At 36.3% G+C, this 15,810-nt stretch overlaps 2 protein-coding genes across 4 annotated transcripts; one reads left to right on the forward strand and one right to left on the reverse strand.

The window, feature by feature from the left end:
* The first annotated feature begins 1,828 nt into the window (after window positions 1-1,828).
* On the forward strand, window positions 1,829-10,246 carry LOC103988561 (choline-phosphate cytidylyltransferase 2). Of its 2 annotated transcripts, XM_009407132.3 has the most exons (8): window positions 1,833-2,138; window positions 4,797-4,910; window positions 6,552-6,647; window positions 8,213-8,255; window positions 8,375-8,530; window positions 8,836-8,916; window positions 9,811-9,900; window positions 9,970-10,246. In XM_009407132.3, the coding sequence occupies exons 1-8, from the start codon at window positions 1,933-1,935 to the stop codon at window positions 10,057-10,059; spliced, it is 876 nt and encodes a 291-aa protein (XP_009405407.2). In that variant the 5' UTR covers window positions 1,833-1,932; the 3' UTR covers window positions 10,060-10,246. The 2 variants fall into 2 exon arrangements, with proteins under 2 accessions (XP_009405408.2, XP_009405407.2); XM_009407133.3 differs by lacking the exon at window positions 6,552-6,647 and having other exon boundaries at window positions 1,829-2,138.
* A 1,477-nt stretch (window positions 10,247-11,723) lies between these two features.
* On the reverse strand, window positions 11,724-14,937 carry LOC103988562 (uncharacterized). Of its 2 annotated transcripts, none has more exons than XM_009407137.3 (3): window positions 14,700-14,937; window positions 13,457-13,567; window positions 11,724-12,125 (listed from the first exon to the last, which is right to left on the reverse strand). In XM_009407137.3, the coding sequence occupies exons 2-3, from the start codon at window positions 13,551-13,553 to the stop codon at window positions 11,899-11,901; spliced, it is 324 nt and encodes a 107-aa protein (XP_009405412.1). In that variant the 5' UTR covers window positions 13,554-13,567; window positions 14,700-14,937; the 3' UTR covers window positions 11,724-11,898. The 2 variants fall into 2 exon arrangements, with proteins under 2 accessions (XP_009405412.1, XP_009405411.1); XM_009407136.3 differs by having other exon boundaries at window positions 14,705-14,925.
* Window positions 14,938-15,810: the final 873 nt, after the last annotated feature.

A 15,810-nucleotide genomic window follows, 5' to 3' on the forward strand; every position in this document is an offset into this window, starting at 1 on the left:
AATCAAAATGTTGATTTAATATATGAAGTGATAAATGATTAAAATTTTTAATGTCTTAGCATCATGAATGTTATGTCCAAAATGATGTATCATGAATACTTTAGTATCATGAATACTCGAATGACAACACTGTGATATATTCTTTATGAGTATCCGCTTCTGCATTCTCTTGCCTCATGCCAATGTCTTCTGACTCCAATTTCACTAAGATAAGGTGCACGTGCATTGAAGCTTTCTTCATCTTTGGCACCATGCTGAATGAGTCCACTCTATCAGAATAAGGGACCAATGGAATGATATGATCTCGCTCTTGCCTTTGCAAGAGTTCATGTCATTGACCTCTGTCCAAGGAAAACTTCGTGCCTCTACTTCATGTTTTATCTACTATGCCAACTCCCTTCATATGACTTGGGTACTTCACTAAGTTACACCCAAGTTGCTTCGCTCTTTGGTTTGCATCGAATTGATAGTAGCCCTCGTGCCAACTATTTCATGGGTTAGCCCTCCGTTGAGCCTATTCTCCATATCGACTCTAAGTGTACTTTAATTTGGCATTACCTTTGGTCGCTCCTCAACTTGATTTCGTAGTGCATCCATCAATGCATTACCTTATTCGAGATTATGTGACGACTCCATGTTGAGCTTTGTGGAGTTATTGTCTTGAGGTACTCCTCAACATGTGCAGTCCGTTGCACATGATTTTCTCTCAAGAGAACTGAGATTTATCTCTTCTGGATATCTGTCCCATTGGAACAATTTCTCTCTTTGCATATTTTCCTCTAAGTTTCAAAGATCATCATTCCCTTGGACTAGTCTACATTACCGAATAAACTATGCATTGGCTTGCCTTCGTAAATACACTTGCTAGATTATGACTTTTCGCCTCCCACCACCCCCCCCCCACCCCCCTCTTGCTACACCCCTCAAGGGTTAGCAATATGCTTAAACTTGCTACATACTATTGTCAGGATCAAAATCGGCACTAAGAGGAGGGGGTGAATTAATACTTACGTAAAATCGTCGATGATTTGAAAACTTTATTCGATAAAATCGTATCGAAAATATATTTGAACTTAGAGAAAGTGTGAAGTGGAGTGAGCAACCAAATCAGCAAGCAATATAAAAAAAAAGAATGCAAAGAAGAGAAGACTAACTAATTTTATAGTGGTTTGGTTGTCATGACCTATGTCCACTCCCGATTCTTCCTCCGTCGAGATTATCGGCTTTCACTATTAATCTTCTTTCAACGATCAACTACCCTCTTATAACCATTTTCTTCTTTTCATATGTTTAAGAGATAATATTTACAATATATATATATATATATATATATATATATATATATATATATATATATATATATATATATATATATATATATATATATAAAAGAGATGAGCCAGAGTTAATGGAGGTATATTAAGTATAAGCAGGCCAGAATACATAACTTGCCAGCGCATAGAAAGAATTATTTCCACTACTCTTATAGCAACTAAGAATAGGGAATGAATAGGGTAAGTAAGTGACTAAGTCAGTATTACTTACATAGAATTAATTCATAGGGTATAAGCGCCAAGCAACTACTACAAATGCAAAGGCAGAATTGACCTCTATCTCGCCTGCCACGTGCTCTCAACTACAAATACAGAATTCCACTCTCTAAGTAGGAATTAAGCAGTAACTCGAGTAAACAGAATTGGAGTTCCCCGCTCCCTCTAATAAATAGATTAGGGTAACTAGCACTATATACGGAAAATTCTCGCAGACGAAAAATAGTAACTATAAGAAGTAAAGAACCGTTATTTCCATTTATTATTATTCTTCTTATTATTAAGGCGTCCTACCACTCTCCTCCCCCTCCTCTCTCCCCCTTCGCAAACTCTTTATAAAGCTAGAGAATTCAACTTCAATCCATCGATCGATCTTTCTCTAATGGCGGATCCCGAGTCCAAGGAAGTGGCGATGTATCAGGAGAAGGAGAAGGCGGTGGCAGAGGCCGACAAGACGGAGGCAGAGGCGGGGAAGAACCAAGTGGAGGCGGAGGAGGAGGGGGATAGGCCGGTTCGGGTCTACGCCGACGGAATCTACGATCTGTTCCACTTCGGGCACGCTAGATCTCTCGAGCAGGCGAAGAAAGCGTAAATCTCTTACCCCCTAAATCTTCCTATCTTGATCTCTCGGCATCTTGTCTCGTTGGTGGTTCCTGTGGGATTGGTTTTGCCTTTCAACTGCTAAATTAGCTGATTCGCGAGTTCTTGATTGAGGGGAATTAGGAATTGCTGATTGACAAGTTCGATTCCCTTTTCGTCCTTTCTCGCAGATCTATTTGTTTCAGGTCTGGGATTTGAGTTCGGGTTTTGCTTCTTCCATCGGTTTGTTGCTGTCTTGTTTTCATTAACTGAGACTCGACCTCTTTAATGCTTCCATGGATGTCTGCGGGAGAACTCGTTTTGTTTTTGTATATGTATACATACTATGAGCTCCATTTACGACTACCTTACTACGTGTCTATCTGTTGACAAAAATGTTTCTTTTGATTCCCAGCTCGTCCTTTTACTTATCGAATGTCTACATCTATACTGATATAGACGCATATTGTGTCGGTGAGCATCAACTTCGTCTTATGAATGCGTTTATTCGCTGAAGGTCCCTTATTTGGACGCCACCTTAATGGGTTTTAGCGTTGACCTGTCAGGCTTCGAGCTTAAGTTTGGGGCGCCATTTTGGAGCAGTACTTTTTATATTAGGGATTTACACTTAGTAAAATAATCTTATCTATCATGTGATGCAGATGACAAGTAATGGATACGATTAATCAATATGGCCTTTGTTTCGGAAGAAAAATTCACAGTCACGTTCTGGGAACTGAATAGACTTACCAAGGCCAAATTAGATGCATACTGATCTTTAGTTTCTATAATTCCTGAATATATGTTCGAGAGAGGTTACAACAAACAAATATATGTATATCAATTCCGGGAACTTTCTTCTTAAACTTGTTTGATATGACAAAATTCAGGAATCACATGTCACCTTGTGAAATATTTTATGGAGTTTCAGATATTAAGGATATGTAAGTAACATGTTTCCAACTCTACAGATCTCCTGAAGACAACCACCCACCCACCCTCCCCCCCCCCCCCCCCTTTGCTTTTCAATCATTCAACCGAATTTAGATCTTTAGCAATGGAGAGAACTATTGATCTTTTTTAGCTATTAAATAGATCTTTCTAGAAGTTTCTCTGAGTAGAACTTCAAGTTCTAGTTCATAATACTGAAAACAAAATATGTATTCCAAAGCAAGGTTCGCAATACCATACCGTACCGATATTTCGACCTGGGCTCGGTACCGGTATGGTACGGTATACCGAGCGATACACCCAGGTGTACCGAGCGGTACACCTAGGTGTGCTGAGTACTGTAGTACTGTAGCATTGCTACAGTGCTACAGTGCACTCGGACCGGTAACAGGCGGTCCGCGTACCGACAACCTGTCGGACCGGTACGTACCGCTCATACCGAGCGGTACGGTTCGGTATGACAGACCCTGTTCCAAAGAAGAAAAAGAAAGGGAACAATAAAATTGCATAGAATTTCTTATTCATCATAACCATCACAATTGGATGAGTTGTAATACAGTGGGGAATGCCTTTATGGTGATCAATTCTTAGGCTGAGCTAATTAAATTTCTTTAGGGTCTCCTGTCACGTTTTCTTTTTGTCATAAACTTATTACAAGAAACACTTTCCTCTTTCTGAGAATCCTAAACTGAATTCTGAATCCCTCATGCCATAGCATGCAATTGAATTAATGTTCAGGAAATGGGATCAAATACAAAGGATGTTGAAATGGAGCAAAATTAGTGTACAAGAAATGGGGTCAAATGCAAAGGATAGTCAAAATGGAGCAAAACATTGAAGTGCTTACTCCATTTGTTACCTAAAAGTATCTTCTTTTATTGACAATACCTTTTGATAGTATTTGATGATTCATCTAGGATAAACCATTTTAATGCATACAAGGTAATCCTATCCCAGCATGCCCTGTCCTTAGATAGCAATTGAGCCGAGTCGAATTTTGCCATGTTCAGGCTCAAACCAACTTATCTTATAGGAGCTCAAGCTCAGCCTGAGATTCCAGTTCAGCTTCAAAACATGTTCAAGCTCAGGTCAACATAATTTTGCAAGCTCAACTTCAGTCCTAGTCTGAATTGTCAAATATTTCAAGGACTGTGGCCAATGGATAAGGTACTGCTTTATATAACAGGATGTTCTATTGCTCAAAACTTAGTCGAGCTCATATTTTTTAATATCATTTCTGAAAGAACAATTCTTTCTGCCAAATCATAAAGCTTTTGAAAGAGCAATTCTTTTTAGCCAGTCACCTACCTGGTTATACCCATAGTGGTTTCCATGGATTGACAAGATAGGGAAAGACAGCCAGGTGGATAAAGCTGCTGGAAGTGGTCCGAAATTAAGGAAAACGTATGAACGAAGCTGGAGAAAAATATGTGAAAATAGATGGAGTGTTCTTATTGCTACATTTGTTTGAAAACCTTGGTGCATACTATGCATCTCCAGCTTCTATTACATTGGAAATAAGGTTGAGATGGAGGATAAAGTAACTTATTTGGCTTGAAGTTGCTTCTAGATTTAGTGAGTAAAAGTAGTGTCTCTTCTAGTGCCTCTTTATTGCAATTTTTTAGGAGTTACATTTTTCTTAAATCATTATCATACAAGTTTACTGTTCTGTATTTAAATGGTAATAATTATTAATTAATTTGTCTCATCTTGCAGGTTTCCAAACACATTTCTTCTTGTGGGTTGCTGCAGTGATGAAGTGACACATAAATATAAAGGGAAGACTGTCATGACTGAAACCGAGCGTTATGAATCACTACGCCATTGCAAGTAATGTACCTTGCTCTTTCTTTTTACAAGCTTTCTTAATAATTTTACCCAGGAAATTTTTTACGTTTGTTTAGAATTCAAACTGTTCTCTGAAGATTCAATTGATATTCTTTTTTTGCTTGTGGAAATTTGATTACTCCCCAAGAAGAACTACTATTCAAATGGTCTTAAGTGCAAGTGGATGTCGCTTGCTATCCAAAATGAACTACCATACAATTGAAATTTGATAACTCCCCAAGAAGAACTACTATTCAAAAGAACAGCTAGAGTTCTTTTGCAGTTGTAAAATTACTCTTATTTATATATGTAGTATTGTATATGTATCTGTTGAAATTTATTTACCAGTATGCTTCAATTTGTAATAATCATAGGTGATGACGTGCCACATGTTCACATATATACATGTGCACTCGGGCCAAAACAAGTGTTTGCCGTGTTGAAAGCAAGCAGTATTTCTGATAAACATCATTCTAAGCAAGTGATTAAATAGGCCTTTCATTTTCATATAAGCAAGCTCAAGAATTTCTAATTTGCACATAAAGAAAATGCTGTATGCTATATATTTTTGTCAAAAAAAGAATTGCTATGGATTTTGTTGATGCCTTTTCATTTAGCATAGTCACTACAGATGCGCTATTATTGGAACTTTAAAATTGCTGAATCATTTCCTTGATAAATAATATGTGCACTGCATTCTGCAAAACATCAACTTTCTAGGATATATTTATATATTAATACAAGTAGTAATCATTTTAAGTCTAAGCATAATTAAGAAAAGTTTTACTTATACAATAATTTAATTTGTGGGTTTCTTGATGACTACCTCGAAGGTCATCCAAGCCCATCACATTGGATGAACTGTGTTATTTGAGAACTCCCAGAGAAAAGAGATCTACTTTGGTTCTGTACATATGCGATCTGAAAACTTTGTGACACCTGATAAAATTTCATAATGGACTACTGCTTTTTTCCTTATCCTATGCCTGGACTAGACTGTCCCTTTTAACTAATTATCTCTATAGACAGACTTCATTAACTAATTGCTTCTATCATATTGTGCTAAACTCAAATTTTCTTTTTTCTTTTTAGTTTTTTGACATCTTTAATTTGTCAATGAAGTTCATTCTCCCTCTGATCATAAAGCCATATCTTTCCTTGAGTGCTGAATATCGGAATTTGTTTTAAGCTGTTAAGCAATTTTGTCAGTGTCTTAGTGAATGTTGCTGATGTGGTGAGCATGAAGAGAAACCAGTAATAATTTTGTTCTAAGATTATTGTTACTAGTTTTACTAGTTCTAAGATTCTTGTTACTAGTTTTATTCTTGGCACTAGAGGATTCAATTGAGCTAGTCAATTCAAGGATATTCTTATGGTCATTCATAGGATGAAAATGATGCAGTTTGTAAGTTAGAAGTTTCTTTCATGGCATCTCATCACTTGCTTATTACCTGCATCAGTCTTAATTCTAGGGGTTTGCCTAATGCTTGGATTTCCTAGATGTTATATTCATATTTGTTGTCAGACATACTAAGTTTTTCTTACTGTAACCATGACAAATATGTATTTGTCTTTCCTTATGCACTTTTTGAATCTTAGAAGCCCTTGTGATGAAGTAAAACATGTCATTTTTCCTTTTTCCAGATGGGTTGATGAAGTCATTCCCAATGCTCCTTGGGTGATCACAAAAGAATTCCTTGATGAGCACAAGATTGATTATGTAGCTCATGATTCTCTCCCGTAATGTCACACAACTTGGATACATTTGTGTAATTTGCATGTTTGTGGATAGAATGTTTGCTACCATAGATGTCTATTAACTAGTGTAACCATAAATTTGTCTATAATAATTGCATGTCAATTCCTACTTTTAATATCATTTATTCATCTCAATTATGCATGTATTTAGATTTTAGGATATGCAAATGCGTGTATGCATGTTTTTAAATGGTGACGCTTGGTACAATAATAAGGTTGCTCTTTTGTGATTTAGGTGATCAGATTTAGTGTCACGACCCAGGTCTGATGGGCTAACTATCAACATCTCATTCGTACTTTGGGTACTCGTATAACCATCAAAGATCGTTGAAGTGACTAATTCTTGAAAATAGGGGTGTTGACGATAAAGAAATTGTTGGAGTTACCATTTCCATCTAGCACTAATACGATTGGTGTTAAGAAAAAAACTCTTGCGGGAAGGCTGGCTAGAAATTTCTTATAAAAATACTAGCTCCTGTCAATTCATAATGAGAATAGTGAAATTTTAATTCCATGGATTATTTCCTTTAGATGCACAGAAGGGAGGAGCCGTATAAAATGAAAATCTCACATCCGTCGCTCGTTTTCGAACTAATCAACTTTTTCTTTTAGTCCTTCGGAACCTGAGTGAGGTTGCAAATTGGCTAATCCTTTGCGGACGCTTATCGCAAGGGCACGTCACGACTTAGTAATTCTAGCTAAGTCCGTGACATTGAACCAATCAGAGTGTTAGAATTTTCCCCACTTAAGGGCTTGACGTCCTCGTTAAGGCCCAGCATAGCCCAGATCAAATCCTAGTATGGTACATATGAGGTGTAACCTAGTGGTGGCTTCACATCATGGACGAGTTCCTTGACTTAATCTATAGGTAGTCTTTTCCTACTCGAGCTCCCTCACTATGCTCAATTATTAGGTCAGTTCTGATACCAAATGTCATGACTCGGGTTTGGTGAACTAACTGGCTTATTTACTTTGTTTGGCCCAAACCACTAACCAAATTACTTAATCTAAAGTTGATAGTAATATACTCATTAGACTTTTATAAGTCAATCTTAGTTTTTGCCCACTTCTAATGTGGGACTAATTGGAGTGTTACATTTAGAGTTAACGGAAATAACCTTTGTAATTATAAGGGTATAAATTGGTAGATTGACCCTTTTCAGAAGTGGGAGCCTCGTGCAGTTCACCCTTTTACATGTTTATATGCATAATACATATTTGATTTAGTTAACTCTTACTCTTACTAGTTTGTTTGGGGCTTTTACATGCATATATCTGTCAAGAATAACCAAAGTTGCATATGCGCTCGTGGAAAGCATGTATTTCGCTCAATAGAATAGATTCTAGCATGTATTTCACATCACTTTGAAGTTTGCAATCTAAAAAGAAATGTTTTTAATCTTAGGTTTTGAGGGATATATGTAATTTCATATTTTAGAGGGTAAATATGAAACTCTTGTGTCCATTCTAAAAACCAGGTCTTTTTTTCCTCTTTTTTTTTTTTGACAAACGGAACTCTTTTTTTTGTTTTTATAAAATCTATGTAGATATGCAGATGCAAGTGGAGCTGGCAATGATGTCTATGAATTTGTGAGTCCTTTATGTTCTTTTACTTACATGTGTTTACTATACTTTATTTTTTCCCCTTTCTGTTTCCAAAATCGCTCCTTAATTTTACATTTCATTGAATGTTTAATTTATTATTGCAGGTTAAAGCCATTGGTAAGTTTAAGGAAACAAAGCGCACAGAAGGAATTTCGACATCTGATCTTATAATGAGGATAGTTAAAGACTACAACCAGTACGTGATGCGCAACTTGGCTAGAGGATACACCAGGAAGGATCTAGGTGTCAGCTATATGAAGGTTACAGTTGCACCAATATGTTCATCTTCAATTATCGACAAGGCTTTTTTTCATGTTCTTTTTGTTGCCATAACAAATGTTTCTTACGTGGTTGTTACTTGTGGAAATTCATATGTAACCAGATCTAGGTGTTAGCTATATGAAGGTTACAATTACACCAATAATGTTGATTTTTCAATTATTAACAAGGCTTTTTTCATGTTCTTTCTGTTGCCATAACAAGTGTTTTTTACCTGGTAATTACTTGTGGAAATTCTTATGTAATTCAGGCATCCTGATTTTTTGTCATTTGTATTGCCATCCAGGAAAAACGGCTGAGGGTGAACATGGAATTTGAGAAGCTGTATGACAAAGTTAAACAACAGCAAGAAAAAGTGGGGAAGAAGGTATTTTTGTCTAAATTTAACCGGGATAGAAATTATTAATACATCTGAGGCAGGAGTTTTTTATTGAGAGATAATATTCATAAAATGTTGCCTCCAGTTAAAGGTGTGGGAAGTATATCTTTTTTTATGATAATTTGTGTATCCAAAAAGGTTCTTTTGGCTGCAAAACATAAGTTTATAATGTCTGACAGGCCATGTTCTATGGGTTAGGTGAAACTGTGAGATTCTCTTGATTATCTGGTTGGCTTAATATCGAAACTCAATCTTTAATAATCATGACGCTTGAGCAAATTTGGTATATTCAGAGTATGCAAATTTGTGCTCAAACGTTACATGGAATCTTGAGCAAGTTCTCTAATCTCATTTCTTTTAAATGGACTATCCAATTGCAACCCCTTTGCTTCCTTCTGCTCGAGTAAAATGTGACTACTATGGTAATCTTTGTTGTATGCTTGTACCAGGACTGTTTTTAACTATCGACAAGGATAAATATTTACATTGATACGATGGAATCGGCTCCTAAAAAGGAGAACGTCTGAACCCTGAAAATTTTCTAAAATGTTTTAAATCATAAAAATGTGATGGATGAAAATCTCAAGCAATCTGGTTGCTGTGCTACCATGCATTTCTATATTTTATCTCAATTATACTCGTGTTGGTTCTCTGTCGAATCACATTCAACCGGATAGCCTGATTCCCTAATTGTTCAATAACTTCCCTGATATACCATATCCGGTTCTTCTGTAGTGTGCTTTTGTGAGAAATTTGGAACCAATTTGCAGTTAAATAGGGTAGGCTTACTATTCTCTAGCTGCATTGTGGAATAATGGGATCAGAGAAGTATCATTAGTATTACTTTGTGGACACTACAACAATTTAAATGGCCTCTTACAGTTGGGGCTGCTTCACGACGAGTGGGTGGAAAACGCCGATCGCTGGGTTGCTGGTTTTCTTGAAAAGTTCGAGGAAGGCTGCCATCAAATGGTAGGTTTCTTTGACAGAGGGTGTGCATCTGCTATTGCCTCCAGACTAATTTTCTGTTGAATTCATCAGGGAACGGTCATCAAAGAGCGGATTCAGGAGAGCCTGTTGAAGGGACAACCGAGAGGGTTCAGCTTGTTGCAGTACGAGGACGACGAGTAGCCAAGTATTCAGCATTTCTAGTTGTAAATTGTTAGGAGTTTGTTCAGTTCAGTTTAAATATAAATGTTATAGAGAAAGGAATTGTGATATCTAAATTCATCTCCCATGATGTGTTGGATGATCTTACTACATCCTGTTATTAAGAACACTTGTTGGTAATGAATGCATTGGATGTCTTGGTGGACTATGTGTTTATTGACACTCTTTAAACACATTCTGTTAAGACTATTCTGAGGTTTTAAACATTCTGTTAAGCCTATCTCAGATATTCTTTTACACATTCTGAAACTTCATTTGGAATCTTAACATTAATAAGAAACAATATGATAAATCAATTTACTAGCACATTTCTTGTTGAAGTTCTGATGTTTTCTTTCATTATCTTTCTTCTTGTAGTGTCTGATCATGCTCTCCTCCTGGTTGACAGCCACAGGATTCTACTCGACTCTCCCAACACAAAATTCTTCTGGAACTGCTTAGGGTATTAAAGTCGTAGACGATACGGTTTAATTTGGTCTCGACGAGGATCCGAAGATACATTTTCATGAATTGTTTGATGCTACTAAATCACTTAAAAGAAAACAAGGATACATCTCAAGAACGAACGTGTCAATAGATTTCCTCAAGAAAAGGAACGACAAAAATCTTGAGAAAAGAGGGGAAAAAAAGAAAGAAGGGAAGCAGTTAGTAGGTTTGGGTTATGTTCTAGTTAATATGAGTGGCTAATGGAGGAGTGTAAAGGACGGATACAAATGGTGCAAAGGTTATATTCCCAAGTCTGGTTTAATATAATGCATTGACAATGTTCATTGAGTTTATAGCACAACCATTTTTTTACCATAGAAATTTCATTCATTGAGGTTGGAAACTAAAACATAATTGCTCATCTGAGGATACTTATTTTGAATTAAGATAATATTTATTTATTTATTTATCTTGAGTTATTCTGTCAGATCGGTGATCTTTGGTGTACGTTTAGATATGATGAAAAAAATTGAATCACTTGGTGGATTCAGAGAACGATTCTAATCCTTATGATAATAATCGATATTTTACATATCTTAGCCTATCTATGAGATCATAATAATTTGACGAAGAAGTTGATTGTCAAACACATTACCATCCAGATTGTCTGAAGGAAAACGTGAATATTCTTCACCAGAGGATTACCTCTATTCGATGGGTATAAATGGCCTAAAATAGCAAGCTGATGTATCGACCAACTAAATTCTCCAATGGGTACATATCTATTTTAATTAGCGAAGCTGGCCGGTCCACACATTACCCTCTCCACGGTTCTACATAATGACACCATGAACATGAGACATGGGGCATAAGTCTGAGACAGCCATATGGTGAGAAAAAGAGCAAAGATCTCATAAAACCTTTCCTTTGTGAAAGCACAGAGCGCAGAGGATTAGATGCCAAACAACACTATTGACTTCTTTAGATCGTTAAGAGACATGATAAGAGATTTTATGTCCTTACAGTCAGCAAAAGAAATGTTTCGCACAAATGACCACAACATTGATTTATTACTTGGCAATAATACTGAACAAGATATGATAATGATGTCGAGCACGCTGTTGTGTCGTTTGTTCTTCCAAGGATCAAACAGCTGCCACATCTTTGCATTAAACTTCTTGTTGGGTCGCATAAGAACATCACAAATATGGAGTCTTTTTCTTGTTCGTTCAAAACACAACTCAGCATCATTATTTATATTACAACGATCCAATGGAAGGTAAAAGAAAAACAACTCCAAGTGCTGCTTCGTCATCTTACACAAACTTGACAACATAAATGGTTACAGAAGCATCTAAAACAAACAATGAATGCTTATTCCACTTTTTCCCGAGCCTGGGTATCATCGTTGGTTGTCATGTTTGATGGTTGCTTAATGCTAGCATTAGCCTCTGCTAGAAAGGCAGCATCTGGTTGGTGTTCACTGCTACCCGTCTCCTTCATGGCCATGATAATGTATAGCGCAATCACCAGATTCACCGAAATAACAGCAAGAAATCCACTTACAAGTGTTTGGCTTGAAGATGAAAGCTGACCTGTACCTGTTCATTAAAAGAACAATCATCTCAACTTGGTATGGCAATTAAGAGGTTTGTTGACCAAAAGAAACAGGTATTAAAAAAAAGAATGAGACAAGGAAAAAAAACAATATCCTTTTTCTTTCTTATCAGGAAAACTCTATCAGATCTGCAATTAAAAGTTTGGACAAAAGAGACAGTAAAAGAGAAAAAGAATTAACACCATGAAAAATTAAATGAAATGTCACAACTAAAACAAAAAGAAGTCACTAGTAAAAGTGATATGCTTTTTCAGTTTCCACAAACTGCTGGAGACAACAACTCATGGCATTGCATCAAACCTAGTGAAGAACAGATCTGATTCACATGCTTTATGAAATTTGAAGTAAAACATAACAACCTGATAGAACAAATGTTATTGCCTTCATTTACCTTGCAATCAAATTGTACTATACTATTAGGTATTATTAATTGGAAAGCCAAGATCCAAAAATCCAAGAACATAGTGATAAACGACACCATGAAAAGTTAACCCAAGGTCTCTTTACTTAAATGAAGGCTTTAATTATAGCTATCTACTGATTAACTAGTGATTCTCTTCGAGAAACATTTGGCTTCAAACAAGAATCTTGGTTTCCATCATCCATCGAGTCCATCCAGCAAGCTTTCAGATGACTTTTTTTTTTTTTTTGAAAAGACTTGATCCATTATTAGATGATATTTATTTTTTGAACCTACCAAGAATTTGTGGCTGGAAAAAGAATTGAGATTTCTTAGTTAATCAATGCATTAGAGACACTTGTAGTTACCAGAGTATCACCCCAGATATAGAAATGATTTGAAGTGCCAGTGCCACATTTTAGAGGCATGTTGCAGTTAACACGATACGCAATGAAATAAAATTAATTCAAGCTTACACTTTCCTTCCAGAGCTGCACCCGGGTGAGTTATTTAAAGCTTCCTAGTATATTGCTATGCAGAAAAGTAACTAACACGCAATGCAGAAAGCTAATCCAGCATAATGTGAATCTGGTTTGTAATAGAAAGAACAAAACTTGAGTCATTCATTCCTTCAATGTTTAAGTTGGCATGACTACAAAATAGATGACAATCAATGAAATGATGTACACTAGTTAAAATATGAAACTCAGGGAACCTTGGCAGGGAATAAAATTTCATAAGAACGATAATCAAGAGAAAATGGGTAGACAGTTATAATTTCACAATTAGGAAAGTGAAACTTGAAGACAAGCTTAAAAATACAAGTGAAACATCATTTCCAACATCGAGTCTATGCCTCTCTAAATTGTTGGTGAGCCTTCATAGTGTTGAATGCTAACGGTACAAGTATATACCAGGAAATATATGATTGTTAAATCCATATAATATAGCCACTGGAGCTATCCACATGATCATGGATGTAACAAAGAACTTCTTGATCACCCTTGACATCAATACCTACTACTCTGCAATTTCACAAAAAATAAAAATGGAAGATTAATTTTCCATAGCATCACATCAAATTGCAAATAAATAGCAGTATTGTTGTCATTCGTTTTTGGTAAATTAGTCAAAACTGAATATTTCACCTTATTAACAAAGAAAGATGCATAAAAAATTCTAGCTTTATCAATGTCTTGTATTATTAGTTTAGAAAGATTAAGCATAGAAAAACTGGATATGAGAAATGTGGGCATTCGAGTGTTCACTTGGCCTGTGGTTTTAGCATGTCATATGGCTATGTATTAATGGGCCCAATCAATATTTAAAATTATAGCTTTACAGTAGGGTTTAATGTGCTGCCCCATATTTTTGTGAACCCACCAGGACATGCAGGAGCTTCTATGGGCAACGATACTGCACCACTATGTCGAATGCAGTCATCACATTTCCTAATTTTATCAAAATGGTGTACGTATGTCATGGTTACAAAACCTCACCAGCATGGTGACTGACAGCCAGGATACTGGAAACATCAACTTATGAGATATTTGGCCAAAAAAGCTTTGAGCTTTGTGATGGTTGACATGGAGACAGTATGCTTAAGAATAACGGAGTGCATACAAACGAAATGATTGTTCGACCTAAACAGTACTCTTTCAGCATTCACCTTCTGAAATCAGTATCCATGAAACCATTGATATATTGAAGAACAAAGAACTTGCTACAATTCTCTTGCGATGATAAGGTCAATAAAGATAATCACATCTAGCTACATAAACAAATTTCAATTACCTAAACGGACGATCAACTCCACCAAAATAAACTTTGAATTGTTCAAAAAACCTACTGATCGAAAAAGAAAAGAAAGATTCCAGTCTTTTATGACTCTCCACCAACTGCTCCCAAAATTAGATCCCAAAACGCGAAGGTTTTTGGTGATTAGATACCTAATATTACGTCTACCTTCCGTCGATCATACTTACAACAAACCAATACGCATACGGTAATCTAACGAACGAGCGTTCCAGGCAGATTACAAGCAGCACCGATTGAAACCGAAAGAGCAACGAAAAAAAAAAAACCCCAAGAAGCGATCGACGATCCAGCAAGGAAACCCATGAACTGCGCAAGGGAAATTTGCGACCAGCGAACAACCTTACCGCGGAGGCAGAATCGCAGGCGACGCAGACGGAGCGAGAGAACCGGAGACCGCGGATCGATTAGGGAGATAGGAGGCGGAACGGGTCGGGTTGCGCGCGCTAAATGAGCCCTTTAGTGGTCACCGTATTTGATGCTGTTTTAGTTACGGTGCGCTTCGAGCTCATCATACCACCACCGTCCCTTTCGACGGTAGCGATGGACAGGTCGACCAAATGAACCGCAAAGATTCAACCCATCCGATTCGGGACCCACAGCAGATCTGTGGCAGTTTCGGCTCGACGCTCCCCCTGTCTCAACCGACGCACGAGACAGCCTTCCGCCTCAGGGAGATGGTGGGACCCAATCACATGCTCATGTCCACCCACGAGTTTGATGCCGAACAATTGTTTGTCCCGTCTTTGTCGGAAAAAGATTCTGTAATCAATATAAGAAAATTATATAAAAAAATATCTTCTATTCACAAAAAGTTCCAAATGATTTTACTTGAATGCACATCATTAAGTTTAATAAGTGTTCTCTCTTTTTCTTTTTGCTAAATCAGTGGTGAAGTGGAGAAACAATGACATAATTGGGTGATCATTTATATAATGATAGAAAACATATAACAAATTATAAATATAATATGTTATATATATGTATATGTATATGTATATATATATATATATGTATATATATATATATATATATATATCTTAGATTGTATCTTCTTTTCATTTTTCCTACTAGTCACCCTATATTTCTAATGTCTCAAAAATACCCCTCCAAAATTATCATGTGTTTTTTCACTCATTTTATAAGCCACCCTATGGAGTGGTGCATAGGGTGGAACAGTCAAACTATTTACAATATATTGTGCATTTTTATAAAAAAAAAAAAGAATACTACAAGACTAGTTAAAAAATATTACAAGTCTTGTTCAAAAACACTGTATAATTCTTCTTAAGGAACTATATATTGATGTCATTTTACTTAAAAATATTCACATTAAATCTTAACATGTTGTGGGTTAAATTTAAACTGAAGTATACTGATCCAATTTCTAATAATATATTTTTATCGACGTCACATGAACACTGTAAAGATAGTTAAAAAATACTATAAACAT

The sequence above is a fragment of the Musa acuminata genome, chromosome BXJ3-6, assembly GCF_036884655.1.
Source record: "Musa acuminata AAA Group cultivar baxijiao chromosome BXJ3-6, Cavendish_Baxijiao_AAA, whole genome shotgun sequence".
NCBI lineage: Eukaryota > Viridiplantae > Streptophyta > Magnoliopsida > Zingiberales > Musaceae > Musa > Musa acuminata.